At 37.0% G+C, this 20,373-nt stretch overlaps 1 protein-coding gene across 1 annotated transcript in view; it reads right to left on the reverse strand.

The window, feature by feature from the left end:
- Window positions 1–20,373, reverse strand: part of VPS13B (vacuolar protein sorting 13 homolog B) — a 1,100,792-nt gene that overhangs the window by 117,710 nt on the left and 962,709 nt on the right. Inside the window, 2 exon segments of the mRNA XM_036759288.1 lie at window positions 4,625–4,974; window positions 6,354–6,535. Coding sequence (XP_036615183.1) covers window positions 4,625–4,974; window positions 6,354–6,535 — 532 coding nt within the window.

A 20,373-nucleotide genomic window follows, 5' to 3' on the forward strand; every position in this document is an offset into this window, starting at 1 on the left:
ATGAATTCAACCAAATCAGACAATCTCAGGGTTGGAAGGGAGCTCCAAACCTATCTAGTATAATTCATACCTAACAAATCAATAAAAATCCCTGTAACGGTGTGCCAAACACTAGTCTTTGCCTGAGGATGTCCACCCTTGAGAAAAGCTAATTATTGCTAAGTTTCCTCTCATATCAAGCCTGAACTTATCTCTCGACAACATTCACCCATTATTCCAGTTTCTGCTCTTGGGGGCTGAGCAGGACATGAGCAGATCGTTTCCTTTCCAAGAGCCTTTTAACCATGTAAAGGGAGCTCTTCTGTCTGATGCTGAATTTTTTCACATGCAGGCTAAACACACCAGTCGTCATGTTGTACGGCCTTGAGCCCCTTTGCTAGTCCGATGGCCCTTCTTCTGGATGTTCTCCAGATTATCAAGATCCTCCTAAAAAAATGGTGCTCAGAACTAACTGAACACAATAATGCAAATGCATCAAGACGGTCACCTTCCTTGTCCCGGACACCGTTTCTCAATGTAACCTAAGATAACATTAGTGTTTGTGACTGACAGCCTCTGGACTGATCTTGCGGTCCACTACAACACCCAGATCCTTTTCCACACACACAATTAGGTTCAGAACACATGTGTCAACCAAGGCACAATCCACTACAGTGCTAGTCACTGAAATATAATGACAATCTGTGGAGAAGGGGCCCTCCGTCTCTACCTATGCTACCATCTTGCCACCAATGGGAAGGCAAGCTCAATCCTTTGCACGCAATAAATGCTTTTTCATTCATTGCATTCACTCATCTATGGCAGACTGACCTTGACAATGCTACTTCCAATTTTCTCTAGTTTTTTTTCTAGCTGAAGATCTAAAATACTGTCAAAATATTCTTATGCCAGGTAGCCTGGAATTTTACTGACAGTCTTCCTTCCTCTTGCTCCAAGGTCTCATATTCCTAAATTCTAGAGGGATGAAGATCAGAATAAGTTTAGACTGAACCTGACCAAGGGAAGCCAATTTGGCACAATCCAATAAAGAATTCTCTCAGAAGAGTCAGCCTGAGATTAATGACCTGGAAGATGCCAGAGGGTAGCTCATAATCTAGAGCACTGAAACTCTGGGGGGAGGGGGGCAGGAAGGGGAAGGGTTCTAGAAGTGGCTCAATTTCTCTTCATCTACCATCATGTCCATTAGCAATATCCATTTCCACTGAGTAGCAGAAGCAGCATTTATCCTTTTGAGGGTCCCAGTGATCACCTGTAGATGAGAGGGTTATGAGAAAAGGACTCAAAAGAAAGTTCTTTCTCTCTCTCTCTCTCTCTCTCTCTCTCTCTCTCTCTCTCTCTCTCTCTCTCTCTCTCTCTCTCTCTCTCCCTCTCTCTCTCTGATATAATCCTTTCATTTTCTGCTGTAGTTTCAAAATCCAGTTGTCTTGTTTCAGTGCTCCAATAGATGTGTGCTCTCATTGACATGGGGGCCTGCCCACAGAGGCATATGTCATCTTTTCCATACTTGTACACCCAATGAAACTCTCACTCATGTCCTCCCAGCAGCTTACTAAAGGGGGTTCACCCAATGTACTTGGGGGTGCACGTTGATCTCTTTTGATCTTATGGGGCACACAGCCTATCCTTTAAGTCAACCCTTGCTCCCATCATGTAACCCAGTCAATTTGCTTTTTCAATCACACATTTTTTATAAACTTGTTAAATCAAGTTCTTTTGTTATTAAATAGTCATCCTTTTCCTTAATGTTTTGAGCACTAATATGGGAAAACAAAGGTCACTCCAAATCTTAGCTGTCTTAAAAGTCCTGGTATTCAAAACTTCATTTTAGTAAAGATTAGTGATCTCTTTATTAGCGACACTGAGGTTAAGCTACCAGATGGACTCTGAAAAAACAACCACCAAAAAAAGGGTAAAAAAAACCCCACTGCTTTCCTCATCTCTACAACTGACCTTTTAATAAATGATGAGGGGTTTAGGAAAAAATGTAAATTAAAGAACACAAGGGGGTTATTTATATTTTTCTAAAGAATACAGAAAGTCTTTAGGGAACCGTTTCACTGTACTCACTCTTCATCTGTGGAGTTCACTGTAAGTGTAACAATTTTAAACACTTCTTGGAATGCTGGACATAGGATAACATTTTTTAAAGCATTTTATGTGACATCACATACTCTGAATGAACATGAGGTGCTTATTTTAATTTGATAGTTTATTTATAATTTATTGATATTCATTTAATTTGATAATTATTTACCATAGCGTCAATATTCCTGGTAGAGTTTAGAGTGTCAGAGACTAATTTGTAACAAAGTGGAACATAGTACTGTATGAAATAAAAAAGATGGACACAATTTTCACCTTTTTAAAAACACCCCTCAAGTGTTAATCTGCTCAGGTTTCACCTGAAGTTACAAAGTGAACTGCATTTGATATTCCAGGACCTTAATCTTGTTTAAGAAACATACATCATTTGCCGAAAGAGAGAAGAAGAAAAGGAATGCATGGCTAGAAAAACCAGATCTTGGTGAAGGCTTCTGTTAATCTTGAACTCCTGACCTGAACGTGGAAGGCCAAATGGCTTCATGCTTCAACTGCCTGGCCCATCTACATTACTTAACAAATTATCTATCTGAGATATAAATGCAATACAAATATGCAGAAACTCAAATTGTGTCTCCTGCTTATTGAGTTCATGTTCTGGTTGGCAGCAAAAAGACTGTATGTGAACATGGCTACACAACGAACCCTGTGATTGGGAAACTGTACTTCCCCTCTAATGCAGATAAGGCATATAGAGAACATCTTAAAAACAATGACTTTAAGAACCTTTCATGAGTCTATTTCCATGTCAAATATCTTGTGATTTCAAAAGAGTACATTTTAAATTTACTTTAGAATACATAAGATTAGATGCCCACCACATTAGAACATGGTGGCAAGTACCCTTGACATGGGAGGAAACGAGAAAATTACAGCAACAATTACAGAAGTATATCCTCTTGTGGCTCATGTTAACATTGCCAAATCCCTGTATAAATCAGAACCAACTATTCATAGAATGTACCTGTCAGCAATATACTACGTGACATATGGCTCTACTTAATCAAATATACAATTCAATTTTTTTCCAACTCAGAATACTCCTTCAAGGCACCATGTTAGTCAGTCAGTCATTCACACTCTGATGTGGTTTAAAACATTTAAATATTTATGCACCATATTTTATTTATATGTATAGCTGTGTCTAAGAGAATTCTTTACCCTGGGAGGAAACCGATATTTCTGAAGGCCATTTTGCAGTAGTTGCCACACATGGGTCGTCTTATAACAGGCACTGATGCTAAGTAAAAAAAATCCTAGGTTTAAATGCCCTATCAATGACTCTTTTATATATTCTATTTTTGTTTTTTATTAAATGCATTGTTCAGAATATGACAAAAAAACCCAGAAATTGGAGCTACAAAGATTTTTTTCACATTGCTATTTGAACCAGCTGTAAAGATTTAGATCACACTAGCTCTTGTTTTACGCATGTCCTCTGCAGCAAGAAAACCATGGAATGCCCTTAAAAAAGAATTTTTAATATAAAGCAGATGTTTTATCTTCTCTTACTTTGCTATTGTAGTGCCATGTTAGGTAATTAATTCCTCAGCTTTATATAGGTCTTCATGCATATAAATAGAATGATTTGGTCCCATGACAATTTGGAGGTTAGAGAACTGAAGGACTTCTTTAGGTCAATGATAAATAGGAGGACCTTATACTTGGGGAATGAAGCCCCAAATGCTGCATACAAAGAATTTTAGGGGAATGACTGTCTAGTCCTAAGTAGAAAAAAAAAGTTCTACTTTAAAAATTACACTAAAAACTAGTAAAGGACACAAAACTACTTTGAAATTTGTGTTACTGTCACATGATACAGTTAAATGAATTACATGCTACTGGGAGCTGAAAGTACCTTATTTCCATTAAAATTTAAATGTGACAGACATCACAAACATTTCACCTCTTTTCAGTATGTGCTGATTTATGAAAAGGGGTAAAAGTGAAAAAATATTAAGGAGCAGTGGGGTGTAAAGTTGATTCATGCAGTCAGCCTCCTCATGGTACACTGAAAGAATAGAAAGTTAACAGAGGCAAGGGAGAGAAACTACATTGCACTTGCATATTACATACAACTCATCGTGGGGGTGTGTGTGTGTATGTGAGAGAGAGAGAGAGAGAGAAAACATGAAGTGCCTGATATCTTAAAGACCCACACTGGTGTTTCATTCCTTTAACAGTCCCTGAGATTACACTAAGTAGCCTGATTGGAACTTTGGCAAACTGAAACTATAAAGTACTTGGAAAAAATTCTGGGGAATAGGGTACTTTATACACAGATGTGGCACATTAGTCACAAAAATGTGGGTATAATATTCAATGCATGTGTGGAGGACCCATATTCTCTAGAGTTCTAAAAAATAATGTGGGTTGCTTTGCCAGTGTGGAAACAGGCGCCAAATATTCCACTGCCCATTCGCTTCATTCTGTCACATTGTAGTTTGGTTTTGACTCGTCTGACATAGCATCCAATTGAAAATTAAACATGGTCACTTTGGAAACAGTTATGGAATGTGCGTACCTGTTGCCAAGCTTGTACTGCAGTGTTTAGAGAATGAACTGCATGCTGCCCAAAGTTTACAAATATAGAATCAACTATCACAGTACAATCCAGAAGTTTTTCTGTTGCCTCGCTAGAAACAGCGATCTGTCCGTAGATGCTGAAGGGTTTCACCACACTCTGCATGGTAACATTTCTGCACTCCAGAAGTTTGCAATCAGCTTGAGTAGAGAACTGGAACTCCTGACAGACCGATCCATCGTTCCACTGCCTGAGATAAACATGTGGTTCTCTAAAGGAGAGAATCATGTATTCTAGCTCAGCTGGCACATTCTTATCAGAGATGAATGGTTGCAGGTACTGTGGTGAAACTATGAAGAAAACAAACAAGCAAGGGAAACAACAAATTTAGAAGAGATGACCATACACTGTGGGGGAAAATATATGAACTTTCAGTTTGTAAAAAGTTTGGAAAAGGAAAACAGTGTGATGCATGGGGTTAGATGACACTTAAGAAAGTTGAATTTTCAAATTTTTTCTAAATTGAAATAAGGGCCTACTGTTTGTTCAAGACAACATACTCCCTTTTCAGAAAGTTTATTTTATATCTGGAGTTGAGTTTTAAAAGAAAGTCTTACTGAGGCTCCAGTTAGCAGACTCTCCTCTCCCATCAGTAGCAATCAAAGATTCCCTTACTCTCACAGAGGAATACAGACTCCCAAATACAAAAAGTAAAATTCCCAAAAGGTAAGGAGAATCTTACAGAATTACCTTGTGCCTCTTTACCACTCTCAAAAACACCAGTTTCTTCAAGAAAGTTTTTTTTAAAGCCACTTAATCTCCCCCCGCCTTTTTTTTTTTTCTGAAAAGGCAATATGCTTGCCAGCAGCTGTGTTTGGTTTTAATCTGATTTTTGCTTTTTCCATTGTGTGTAAGTTGAAAGTCCTAACACCTGGTATCAGAATGCATTAACTAGAAAGCTAGAGTATGGTCAAAAATGATTTACAAGTAACTATCTGATTGGGAACATTAACATTAGTAAGTATGTCAGAAGCTATTCCTGGATCATAGAAAAATTTAAATCAAAACTTGTAAAACTGCTTAAGTTATCTGAGGTATTTGTTCATCTCCAACAGACAGTGTTCCTGCATTTGAAATCAGGCAATATCCTGAAGTACTTCTGGAATGTCTATGCCATTAATGCAATGACACAGCACACTGAACAAAAACAGATGCATCTCTTTCAAAAAGATTATAATTGGAATAACAGTGAAACCTGTAATTCTTGTAGATTTCTCAAAAATCCTTATTACAGAAGCTCCAAAGTCTTAAAGCATTTCAAGAGTACTGTAAAATGTACTAGCTCAATGGTATCGGTGGAAAACATAAAAGACCTATAAGCTTTTTGAAAAGAGAGGGAACACCTGCTGGACATGCCTGTTGCCTCATGTGGCTACAGCTATTGCTGCTGGACAAACTTGGCAATGCTCCTCACCGTTCCAGGGAAAATGAATGGCACTTCTAAAAATAGTCAGTCCCCTGGGAAAGGCAATAGGCGACCACAGTACTCTGGGCATTGAAGGCTCCTAATACAGGCAACAGAAGGCATCAATTTGAAACTGAAACCCTTCTTTGCACTTCCTGGAAGTAAGTTACCAGAGCAACTGTTAATGAACAGTGTGACTCAGAACCAGCAGAACAAAATAAGAAAGATAGAAAGGTTTGCACTCTATTTCAGAATCTAGAGTACCTGTGCCCAACTGATCAAGGTGATGACAGAAATGGAATTCTAGGTGAGCGAACTGGAGAGAGACAGCGAGGGATGGCACAAACCACGGAGTAAAGCAGGAGTCCACTCGTGTACAGGCAGCCAGGGCTGTTGGTGTTACAAGCTGATCACAAGCACTTTGAGAGCCAGATTCACTTTCAGAGCTGTGGGAAATAAATGTTTTTTTTAAAAGGTTCAGCATCTCTAGCTATATGTCACTTTACAAATGAAATGAATGTTTTTATGGGTTTCTTTCTTAATATAGCAACAAGAAGTTAAAACTATGGTTATTTGTGATGTCATAAAATCTTTTATAATTATTATTTTGAAGTCATCTCTTGATAATGAATGTTCTGATTGTCCTTCATGAATTACCTGCAGTAAATTCTTTTTCCTAGGTTCACTTCCCACTCTAAAACTTTGAGGTCACCCTAACTAATGTGTGCTTTGGGAATGCAAATTAATTTTCCTATTAGCTTGAGCCAAATGTGATTTGGAAGATAAATCTGTTGCAAGAAACACAGAGCCCCCCAATACCAACTAAATATGAATTTTTGTTTATCTGTCGTTCTTGATTATCTACCACCTTCCCAGACTTCCCCCTCAACCAGCAAGTCGTTCAGCAGTATTTCTCTGCATTGAGCCCTGTTCTAGGTGTATTGGGAAATAGCACCAAGACTGGGAGGATGAGGGGTCACCCTTGTTTTCTCTTCTTCTCTCCAACATTTTTATACAAAAATAATCATATTGAAATCAGCATTATATGTAGTAGCAGACTGAGAAGGTGTTGGAAGGCAGCTGCTGTAACAAGAAGGGAGAAGTGGAATGGGAGTATAATTCCTGTTCACACTAATTTTATTTGGTCATGGTACTTCACTAATTGCCATTGCCTCCTCCCTATTCTGGGTTATTTAAGCCTATGTTGGACAAGAATGCCTTTGACCACCCTTGAAACTCTGAAACCCCTCTCCCATGGCTACAAGTCGGGCCACACTAACTTGCCATGAAGCTCGCCGCCTAATTCCCAAAGTGGAATGATCCCATACTCTCAGCACAGTTCTAGTGGGAGACATAAAAAGGAAAATTCCTGTCCCTAAGGAGTTTATAGTCTAATTGGAGGTAAATCTCCACCACAAAGATTTAAGAACATTATAAAGAAAAAAGTCAATGATTGAAAATTAATATTTTGAATCCATAAGTGCTGTAGATACATGGCGGAAAAGTCTGATCAGAATGGGATAAGTAAGATTCATCAGTGAGTGCTTCTTGAAGGATCTTAATTTTAAACCAGGTTCTGAAAGATGGGAGTGAACAGGATGGATAAAAAAAGCATGGGGAGATCTTTCAACAAATATTGAATGAGTGCTTAAAGCTTGGAGAACATAAAATGCAAGTTATTTACATTTGGATTCTATATTGCAATGTTAGTACACCTTTACTGTATAAAATATACATTTCAGACTAGTAAATCACAAGACACACACAGATATATGTGTGTGCATGTGTGTTTTTGTACATATATTCACAAAAGCACACATATCACAGAATCATAGAACTTAAGAATTGGAAAGGACTTTAGTAGCTATTAAGTCTAATTCATATCTAAAAGGAATTTTCATTATTAGATACATATAATGATAGATCTATCCATCTAGATAAATCTATCTCTATCTCTATCTAGACAGATAGAACAATAGATATCCATCCATCTACCTGTCTATCTATCTATATAGCTATCTATCTATCTAGATGGAAAGATAGATATAGTTGTTTTAACACGCATACATACATCACAGCAACCTATCCTTCCCCTTTTCCTAAAAATATATACATCACAAAATAAAGTTGCTAATAATTTACTTATGATGTCTAATATAAAACTCACTTTAGCAAAGCAAAATTATTGCTTTTATATTAGAGAAAAATGGATGTTATAAGCACTTTCATTTCTGAATTCTCATATATTACTACTTAAAGTTCATCACCTACCTCACAGGGTTATTATAAAGCTCAAGTGAGATAATTTATGTAAAGCACTTGCAAATTTAATATATATATGTCAATATTATTGCTATAGGTTATATATGTATATAAATATGTATATACGTAGGTATACATGTATTTATACACATATATATCTATAAATTTGTAAAGGTCAATGAGGTCAGTCACAAAATAGCAATATGAAGTATGCTTTGGATGGATTTTCCCCTTATTAACTGCAATCTTGGATATGGTAAATTTTTCTAAGGTCTTTCCTGGCATCTCTTATGAGCAGTGAACACAGGAATGCATAGTATAAAAGCTTGATAAAACACTACAAGGCAGTGTGAGCCAAAAAATTCATTTATATTAAATTATAAAAGTAGAGGAAATATGGTATAATAGCTACAGTGTTGGGCTCAGAGTTGGGATGACTTTGGCTCAGATTTCATCACTGACACTTACTAGCCATGTGACCCTGGGTTAAGTCACTTAACTCATATGCCTAGGATTTACCTCCTTAGTCACAGATCCCTTGCAATCTGCTTCAGTGGGGGGTAGGAGGCGGGGATCCTCCCTGAGACTTTCTTATGATGACAGAAAGCACAGATACCTTTTTTAGGGTTTTTAGAAGTTGGTTAAGCAATTCAAAGGCAGGAAAAAAGAACTATACCACTAATCAACAATGCTACAATAACTTTAAACTCCTAAATTAAATGTTGCCATCCTAAATCCAAATAAATATCCCAAAGTATACACATTGGTACCATATCCAGATGAACAATTCTAAAAGTATAAGAAACATGTATAATGCATTCTGGCCTCAATTTAAGTATGTTTAGAATAAACAATTCTATAGGTTTTCAAATGTTTCTTCAATTTGTTCATCACCGCAATGCACTATAAAAAGTAGCCTACACATATTTACTTTTAACATGAAGGCTTTGACAGAATGGAACTAAGTGTTCATTGTTCATAAATGGGAGTTGATGGACCTGCTAGAGTTAGTTATTGCTGCTATATTTTTGTAAATTTTCTTATATGGATGCAGCTATGTATAGATTTTAATCTAATCTAGGCACTAAAAGGAAGAAACAGAATTTATGGGACAATTATGGCAGGCAGGCATAGAAAGATAAAAAAAATACAAACCCTCCAAACTTCGAACATCTATATTTTAACACTCCCCTTTTTCCCACCAGACTGCCAAAACAGGTCAGATTCATGGGCCATTGCCAATGTTCACAGTATTTTCTGGTGCTGCTGGTTCCTAACATGCTGAATGATGGCTCTTGGAAGCAAGCAAGACCTCTCGACTTGTAATAAATGGATCTCATAAGATTCAGTAGTTAGTTCAAACATCCAGAAGTTCAGATGCAAAGCTAAACTTCTTGGATCCCTTTATACCTAATTCAAATAACAGAATAATCCCATAAGGTTTCCAAGTAGGAGGAAATATATAGCAGAGAATTAGAATTCCTTTGCAACCCCATAGCTCCTTTAGGAATCTTTAGGTGGCTGCTGAGCAGTATTTAGTATTTTGGGAAAATAATGATGAGCTACTTTCAATTTATTGGACTGGAAGTTCAATGAGGGCAAGACCCTCTTTTTACTCTTTTGTATTTGTACTTTTAAATTTGTATTTTTGTTTTACTCTTTGTATCATCCAGAGCCCTTAACAGAATGCCTTGCAATAGTATGCATTCAATATGTACCTGCTGGGTTAATTAATTGATGAGTGAAAACATTTAGTATAAAGACTATAAAAGTAGAAAGAAAAACAAAACAGAAATATTCTTATATTTAAAGAAGTACAAATTCCAGTTGCAAAAAAGCTGCTATATATTGAACCCCAAGAAAACAAATAAAAGGCAAAGTCTTTGAAGGGTTTTCATTTCTGGGAGGGAAAATAACAAACAAAAACAAAACCCTGTAAGAATTCCTTTCCCAAGGGGTAGAAGGAAAGCAAAAATTCAGGCAGGCAGAACCCCAGCTTATAAAGGGAAGAATTTTCCAGTATAAAAACTTGAATTAGTTTAATAACAAGAAACTCAGATGACAAAGCTGTTTCAAACTGTACTATTGTTGCCCAAATGGCTTACGAAACTATAGGGACATGAATAATGTCCAACAAATCCCTGGTCTGTAGCTAGCAGAGTAGAAATGAAGAAGCCCAATGAGGGGAAGCAATATCTAGAGACAACCCTAACCTTTCCCATGGAGAATGAACATGTGACCCAGACAGTGATGGTCTATGAACAAGGACCAGGAGAAAACAAAGGTCTGAAATGGCAAGGCTGACCTGGAGTTATTAGAATCACATGTGCTTATTCCTTTTTCAGTGTGACTATCACCAAAACAGTTTAACACAGGGAGGAAGCCCCATGTTCTCCATGAAGCCTTCTTATCTGTTTTTGCCCATTCTGAACTTCCATATTAACATCTATAATACTCATTTTGGCACTTAGACAGTCTTGTCATGCCATTTAACTATTTCATGTGTACAGATCTTGTAAGAAAAAAAAACCAGAATATAAACTCCTTGGGGCAGTGACTATTTCCTCCTCACTGGGTATCTTCAAGAAAGGACTGGCCGTCCACTTGTCAATTCTTATTCAGGTATGGGATAGACTAAACGGCTTCTGAGCTTCTCTCAAAGCTGGGCTTCTGTGATAATCCATTTTGGTTTTATCTTTGTATTCATAGAATGTAGGATTGTGTCTTACACAGAGTAGGCACCTAATAAATGTTTATTAAATTATTGAATAAGAGAGTGATTCTATATTTCTTTTGAAGAATAACATACTGTGGAAGATTAAAAATAAGTGGTGGAAGAAGGAGGCAATAATCTAATTAACATCTATTATTTTGTGTCTTATTTATGTGTGTTTGTGTCATATCCCCCTACTAGAATGGAGACAATACAGAACCCCAGAAGATTTTTCAAAAGGAAAGAAATGACTAGATCTATGCATAAGTAAAATGAATTTGTCCTGGGAGAAAGATCATAGATCATAGGATGCAGACTGGGAAAGTCTTATAGAGATGATCAAGTCCAAACTCCTTATTTTACAGAGAAGGAGAGTGTCTGAGCTGAGTTCATCCTGGTAATAAGTAAACCTTGGATGAAGATCAAGATGAGGTTCTGGAGCTTAGGGGCAAAAAAAAAAAGTCAGGCCTGGAGATGGAGAATTGAGAATCACCTGTTTAGAAGTGATGGCTGTGGGAGAAATGAGCTTGCCTAGGGAAAGAATGTAGAGAGGGAAGAGGAGAGAGTTGACAGCAGAAGCTTGGAAAGGTTTTGAGAAAACAGAGAAAGATCATATATAGGGAGGAAGAAAATCAAGATTATTTTTTGGAATCTTTGAAGCTAAGACAAAAGTGAATATTCAAAAGGAAGGGTAACCAAGAGTGTTATACTCAAAAAAAAAATCAATTCAACAAATAATTGCAAAAGGACTACAATGTGAGAGGCACTGTTATAAATAACCACCACAACAGCTAACATTTATATATCACCTAATATGTGTTATGCACTTGCTAAGCATTTTAAAAATATCCTCTCCTCTGATCCTCACAACAACTCTGAGGAGTATGTACAATTATTGCCCCCATTTTACAGCTGAGGAAACTGAGGCTGGCGGAGGTTAAGTGGCTTGTTCAAGGTCATACAGTAAGCATCTGAGGCCAGATGTAAACTCAGGCCTTTCTGACTCCAGGCCAGGTGCTCTAGTGCAGTTAAAAAGTTAAACACAAGGTAGTTTGAGAGGGAGGGCACAAGCGTTAGATGATCTGAGAAAACTTTCTCCAGAAGGCAGTGCTTGAGCTGAAGGGAGAGAGGGATCTTGTGAGTCAGGGAAAAGGGAGTGCCTGTTAGGCACTGGGGAAGGTCTGCACACAGGCAGAGGATGGGGGATGGTGAAGTGTGTGTATGGAAAAGAGAGGAGGCCAGCAACAGTAACTTCAAAAGTCACTCAAATTGGCCAGCAGTCTTTGAAAGGGTAATAGTAGTGAATGGAAAGACTACATGGTTTTCTCCAGAGACTCTCTAAAATGATGAAAACCATGACCTTCCAAGTTAACTATGTTGAGGGAAAGGCAAACAGGTAGAAGCAGGAAATATCTCTCTATAGAAGGGCTTGGAAAAGTCATAAAGTTAATTGCTGGACAAATTTCTTCCCCTTTAACTATACGAGATGTAATTGCTTTTTCAGCTACCCTTAGGAGAAGGGAACTTCCCCCTGTCCTCCTATATCTCTATGGTTGAAAATGACCCTGAAGGGTCATGGGATCCAGACACCTGCTTCAGGTTGGTATTACCTACCTAACAGTGGCATGGTCAAGGTCTATTTTCTAGCTTGTTAAAAGACCCTGTCAAACATTTCGCTGAAATCAAGAGGTATTATGGCTACTGACAGGAAAGGAAATTAACTTAAACTCCTTCTGGCTTGGACAGAAGGGACTAGCATTGCTGCGAGATATAATGGAAAAGGTGGTCTATCTGGAGGAGAGGCTGCCTACTCAGTAAAGGTCATCTCATCTGGAAAAGGAGAGGGTTTAGGACACATGGCTTCTCAAGTTTCTTCCAGTAATAAATATATAGCGTCATGAATATATGACCCTGAAGAGTCAGAGAGTGATGGTCAGGTCTGGGGAAGAGAATTTTGGCCCATGAAAGGGGCAGCAGAGGCAAGAGGAAAGGGATTGGTTAATTCAAGATATTCAAGGCTCTGAGAAAACAATTCAGGTATCAATTTCAGATACTAAAATATGCAGGAATTTTAAAATTCCAAGGATAAAGTATAGTACTTGGTACAGCCAAGTTGCTTAAGAATGGACACAGGCATTTTTATTCTGAACAACAAAATTAAGTGGAATTAATAGGGAATATCTGGCATCTCTTTTATTCTGTATTTGTACTTGTTTTACTTTTCAGAGATCATCTTGTGAAATGTTTTGGACCCAGATAAGATTTTACCTCATAAAACAGTCCAGGGAGAAAGAACAATGAAGCCATATGAAAGAATTGGGGAAAAAAATCAGTTAAATCAAAACTACTAATACATAAAGGGACTTTGGAGGGGCAGAGGCAACAAGCAGGGTACCCATCAATCTCAGAAATCAGACACTAGAGAATGAACTTGGGTTCTTTCACATCAGAGCCCAAGTCTGCTCCTTATATCTAGTCTTTGTTCCACTTAGCACTTTAAACTCAATGATGAATGTTGACCTAGTGGGCTGCAGAAGGATGGGGAAAAGTGTGAGCTGATGGGTTTGATGAGCATGTGCTATAACAGGGTTCATTCAACAGAGCAAAATGATAAAGCCAGAATGATGCTGTCTGCTGGAAGCTGACTTTTTTCTACATAGCATCTGTTATGGTTCGAGAGAATCAATGCAGCCTTCCCTTTGCAAGTAACCATCCTTATCTGCATATTCACAATTCTACGTACTGTGTACCTAACCAACCCTTCTTGCCAACACAGATGTACAATTTATAACTTAACTGTGAGCATTTGGCAGTATGGTTCTGGATTGAAGGCTTTTCTCCACCTACCACAGGAATCTCTCTGGCTCATTCTCTGTGAACACAACTGCCTATAACCTTAAAAAACAAAATCAAAACAAAAAGTCATCCCACGATAGCCAAGCAGTTCTCTTCCTCAGTAGCCCAAACAAGCCATCTAGTTGCTCACAGTAACTGGGCAAGTTTAACTTGTAAGTCTGATACAAAGCTGAGTGATTGTTTTGCAATGTCTTTTGGGTGCATCAACAAATGAGTCTGAAGTTCTTGGTAAGGAGGATTATGAAATCATGAAGAACTTCAATTTTGCCTAAAATGCTTTCTCTGAGGATGAAGTACAAGTAATTTACTTACTTAGATGCCTTGCCCAATCTTAACTTTGGACTGAAGGCTAACCCATTGTGATATAATGCTAGCAAGTTCTACAACACTGGAAGGACTTCAAGAATGGGTCTAGCAAAAAACTGTCCACTGTCTGATGGCTAGTCTAGCTGGTTCAGAGATGTTCAGCAAAAGGTCAACTGTCAGGCATTGAAATTTGTAAGCATGGTGACCGATGAAGTTGATAAAAATACAAAATGGACCCCAGTCCTACAAAATCCCTTTCTGCTTCCATGGTGATAGTGGTAAAAACAGAGCCAAGGGGTGCTAAAAAAAATCTCACAGCTCTTAGAGAGAATGTTTATAGATGCATTAATTTAACTGTTGGCGCTAAATTTGAAATCTTTGTCCAATGATTGATCTAATGACATATTACTAGAGAGCCTGAGCCATAAACATACTGACATTCTAGCTATAAATGAAACCAAAGGTCATAAAGTGACTTGCCCAAGATTACCAAATTAATAATGATGATTATAACAACAATAATAACAGCTAATATTTATATCGTGCTTTAAGGTTTGCAAATTGCTTTACATGTGTTACGTCATTTGATCCTGCCTACAACCCTGGGAAATAGGTACTATTACTATCCTCATTTTACAGATGTGACAAAATTAAAACACAGGTATTTATTAATTTAATTATGTATCATAAAAAATATTATGACAACCAAGCATTGAGAACAGTCAACATCATATTCATTTTTTTGTGAATCTACAGATTAAACAACTTTCTAAAAAAAAGGTTAGGAAATCTGCCCTGCTGTGGAAGGCCTACAGATCATTTTGAAAGCCCAATTCAACTCCTCTGTGAAAAATTCCCTTATTCTCCCAATCACTTTCCCCTTTGGCCTTTCCCCGACTTGGATACCACACACATAGTAGTACTTTGTACTTCTCTTACATACTTATATATTATAGACCTCAAATAGATTATCAGGTATACAGGTCTGAGCACTACAGTTTAAGAAAGACGATGATAAACTAGAGGCTTTCCAGAGGAGGGCAACAAGAATGGCAAAGGGTCTTGAGTGCATATGAAGATGGTATGAGGACCAGTCGTCCAAACTGAGCATGTTTAGTCTGGAGAAGAGAGGGCTCGGAGGATATGAAAGCTGTGGGGAAGTAGTGCAGAGAGGCACATTTAGGCTTGATGTGAGGAGAAACTTCCTAACAATCAGAGATGTCCACGAAAGGAAGGTATTGCTTCAAAAGGTGGTAGGTTCCCCTTCTTTGGAGATCTTCAAGCAGAGGCTTGTCAAGTATGTTATAGTGGGGATTCCTTTTATGTATGAGTTTGACTAGATGGTTGGTGAGGTCTCTTCCAACTCTCAGATTTTAAGATTCTGTAAAGAACTTGTAGCTGAATGAAAAAGAAGGAATATATGAATAGAAAAGGAGGTAGAAGCGTTATATATCAGGAATAAGAAGTGAGAAGTAGTTTATGCATTAAATTTACCTTAGGGATAGGAAGAACCATTGAATAGATTCTGTATTAGATTCAGCATGGTATAGTAGAAAAAGCATTGGATTCAGACTCAAGAGACTTGGGTTTAAATCTTTTCAAGCCTTTCTAGCTATGACCATAAGAAACTCTCAATCTCTCTGAGCCCCAATTTCCACATCTATAAAATGGGGATAACCCTGTTACTACCTACTTCACAGTATTGTGAGAAAAGTATTTCATAACTCTCTATATAAATGTGAGGTCTTATTACTATAATGAAGGGTTTACATGCAGAAGAATCCAAAGGATGAGAAAGTAAGGAAAATTTTTCTTCTAACCTAGAGGAGAAAAGATCAAAGATCCATTCAGATGCCTAAGTGGATAAGTACCTTACTCAAACATATATCACACAATTTCTAACACAGCTTCCTAGTTGGTCTTAGTAGATTTGGGATAAAAGCAACTAAGGACGTAACAATCACATGCTAACCATATTATCCCAGAAAACTAAAAGTTGTTTCAATGTTGGAAGCTAAATCTACACCTCCTTTCCTCAGCCTCATAATTTCTTCTAAGAAATAGGATTCACTTAAGCTTCATACTTTGTTATTAATATGAGGGAATCCACTTGGGCTGCACTTAAAGTACAAGAGATTAATCCTCTAACGCTAGTTTCAGAGTATCATAAGCACAATTTATAAGCTTCCAGATATTTTAATCCAAGACTAACCTTGGTTAGTGAATACCAGTTGCCTATAAAGAGTAGTGGCTGGAAGGGCCAATGTCATTTATAAAAACAGGATTACAAAGAAGATAAACAAAAGTTATTTCATAATTTTTATATAATACTTTTCTAAATAAAAGCTAAAAGGATTTATGTCTTTCTACATAAAAAGATCATTTTTATAGTGGGTAAGAAAATGATGACATAAGTTAATATGCTTAATATTTGTTGTTTTGTCAATCTCAATTAAATTTACTACAAAGCTAATTCATTTTAAAGTTAATTAAGCATTCACGAATTGTTCTATATAGCAACTGCAATGAATTGCTAAAGTCTGAAAACTTTCTTTGATATTGACCCACATTATTTTTCTCATAAATATTCAAGATGGTGCTCTCAGCTGTGGCATTAAATGTAGAGGCAGGTTTTGATAATTTTGGTATCATTATTGTATTATCCTCAACACTGGGATCATGGGCAAGCAATGGCACGTTTTGATTTTTTTTCTTTTTACTTAGAGATGATTTATTTTGCCTTTTTGATAGACCTAGAATCAAAGTGTCATATTTGGTGAGGGAAGTTAATATTACAGTATCTTCTTCTACTATATATGAAATTTTCAATAATTAACAAACATTTATTAAGCATTTATATGCCCAATACTGTGTTAGGTGCTGGGGAAGATATAAAGCTAATTAAGAAATGATCCCTGACTTTAAAGAGTTTTTCAATTTAATAAGGAGATATGACATATATGGAAATAACTCTAACACAAAATATAACATGAGAATTATACATATAATAGAGGTGCAAGTCAAGTGTTTTCAAGGTCCAAAATCAGTTTATTCTTTTTTTTTCAGTAGCAAGTATTTTTAAAAAATTAATCAACCCTTCCCATTCCTTTTCCTCTCTCAATTAAATTCTACACACATTTATTAAGTGTCTGCTGTGTGGAAAGCACTGTGCTGGGCCCTGGCTTGTTTAAATTGTGAGGTTTATTCTATCATCCCTGTTTTTGAGACAGCTGACAGCCTTGAGTAGAAACAAAGATCTATACCCTTCTCAAAAGACTGTGAATTGACTTCTGAGGTGATCATCTATATTCATCCCGTTACTCAAAGAACTGGTTCTCCAGTATATCTAGGAGCTGATGTCTGGAAAGAGTTTTTATGTTTCTTTCTTTGAACAAAATGTTGAAACCTAAATGGCAAGAGCCTAACCAAAGCATTAATATTTTCTCTATAGGCTTTTACTGAAATCCAGTTTTATCTGTGTGGATTTTTGCTATCCCATTTAATACATATCTTGGCAGTGATTTGTGGTATTGACTTTTTAAACTAGTTATTCTCACTGAACTCATCAACACCAATTTCAAACTAAAAATCTATTTGTCCTAAATCATCTTAACAAAGCTGAACGTGTGAAATATTAGTTACACTTGCAAATCCCATTTGAGTACAAAATGATGCCTGGGACTATAATGTCAAGCACTTTGATGAAAAGAGTCCACTGAATGTCATTCTCTACAATTCTGGTTCCCAGAGCTCACATTTCCAGGGGCTAAGCTGACCACAGAGGTAATCGGCAAAGGTTCTCCATTCAAAGGAATTAACCTTGTCTAAAACACTTAACTTCTCAATGATGAAAATGCATTCCTTCACAATTAGTATCAAGAAATCATTTCCAACTTGATACTATTAATCGAAACCAGATGTTTACTTTTTTTTATTGATTGAGGTATTCATATTTCTACTTTCTGACTCCTCCTGATTTCTAGAACATTTTACACTCCCATGTCTAGAGTTATGAGGCAAATCTCTCTACAAATCCATCAATACCTAATAGGAAAAGAGTTCTTTTTGCTGTTTCATTACTTAAAGATGGAAAAACAGGGAACCTTTGCACAGTTTTACTAAATCTCCAAGGCTGGGAAATTGATTTTAAAAAAAGCCCAAATGATCTAGAAACAGGAACTTCTTTCTAGACTGAATATCAAAATTTCAGCCAGTTATATGGACTCTAGCTATGACTTAGGAAGTAAGCTGCAGTGGAAAAAGCACTGAATTAGAAGTCTATCAAATGAAGATAACATCCCACCTACCTCAAAGATTGCTGTGAGGAAAATAATGCTGATACCATGCCTATGAAAGTGCTTTAAAAAGATAAGGTACCATAATACATTATAGCTAGCCTTTATAATAGTGCTTTAAGATTTGCAAAGCACTTTACATATATTACATCATTGGAGCCTTGTGAGGTAGGTACTATCATTGTCCTTATACAATGAGAAAATTGAGAATAAAAGATATTAAGGGACTTGATGAGGGGTCACAAAAGTCAGTAAATGCTTAAGATCTAAACTCAAGTACTTATTAACAACATTAATTATTAAATATATTAGTAACAACTAAGCATTTAGAACACTGAATGTCATTTTTAGCTAATTTGTACGCTAGTCAAATTTCTAAAAAGAAGACTGAAATTTTTCATCTTGTTGAGTCCTAGCTATGGTCCTTACAGCACAATTCAAATACCAACAACTCCATGTAGCATTCCTTGATTCTCCAGGTCTTTAATAGGCTTTCCCCAATGTAGAACTCACATACACAGTACTTTGTCTTATATACGTGTATACTACTTTACATTATTGTTAGTGTCATCTTTCTTGACTTCATTCTAAGCTTCACTGGAGCAAGGATTATGGTTCATTTAAAATCTGTATCTCTCCTAGCACCTGACACTGATGTATATACAACAGATGCTTACTATTGAATGGAAATTCAATCTTTTGCCAAGCCACACAACAGGAATGAAGAGTGTACTGTGGAGTATAACAAGGATGGGATATCATAAATTAGGGAATGGCTACACAACATATGTTTATTAGTGTGATGGAATACTACTGTGCTGATGAAGGAGGTGGCTGCAGAAAAAACCTGGGAACACTTATGTGAACTGATGCAGAGTGCAGTGACAAGAACCAGGAGAACAACTTGTATAGTAATGGCAACAATTTAAAGATAATCAACTTGGAAAGACTTAGTAACTCTGACCAACGCAATGACCACCCACAATTCCAAAACTCATGATGGTGTATCCACCTCCAAAAAGAGAATGGAGACAAAACGTATTTTCTTCTATTTCTTGCTTTTTTTGGGAACATGGCTAATGTGGAAATTTATTTTGCATGATTATACATATTTGTAATGGGTTCTGTTTTTCTTTTCTTCTCAATGGGTGGGTAAGGGGGGAGGGAATTTAGAACTAAAAATAGAATAAAATTAAATTAAAAGAAAAACAAAACCCAATTCCCCCCCCCCCCATATACACATTCACTGGTACATGGGGGTGGGGTGGGGGGAGAACAACTTGTAGTTTACCTAACTTGATTATTCTTCCATATATCATGAAGACCCTCCTTCTTGTTTCTGAGAGGAAAGAGAGGGTAACCAAATATCTGGAGTGAAAGGCCTCACTTGTTCAGGCAAAATAGGGAGCTAATGAATAAGACATTTTATCCCCTATGGCCATTTGACCTTTTTTTGTATAATGGATCTCTTTGGCAGTGTAGGTGAAGCAGTGGAGTTAGGAAGACCTGAGTTCAAATGTGACCTCAGACACTTACTAGCTGTGTGACCTCGGCAAGTCACTTAACTTATGTCTGCCTCACTTTTCTCAACTGTAAAATGAGCGTAACAGCACCTACCTCTCAGGATTGTTGTGAGGATCAAATGAGGTAACAATTATAAAGCACCTAGAACATAGTAGGTACTATATAAATGCTTATTCCCTAACCTCTCCCCAGTCCCCACTTTCCACCCCCAGCCTGTGAAATCTATCAACCTCTTCAAAGAATAATGTTTTTAAATGAATACAATACCAGAATTACAAAGGAAATGCCTGGAGTTAGGAGATGGAAAATCTTGTTGGAGTAACAACAA

The sequence above is a fragment of the Trichosurus vulpecula genome, chromosome 1, assembly GCF_011100635.1.
Source record: "Trichosurus vulpecula isolate mTriVul1 chromosome 1, mTriVul1.pri, whole genome shotgun sequence".
NCBI classification, from domain to species: Eukaryota; Metazoa; Chordata; class Mammalia; order Diprotodontia; family Phalangeridae; genus Trichosurus; species Trichosurus vulpecula.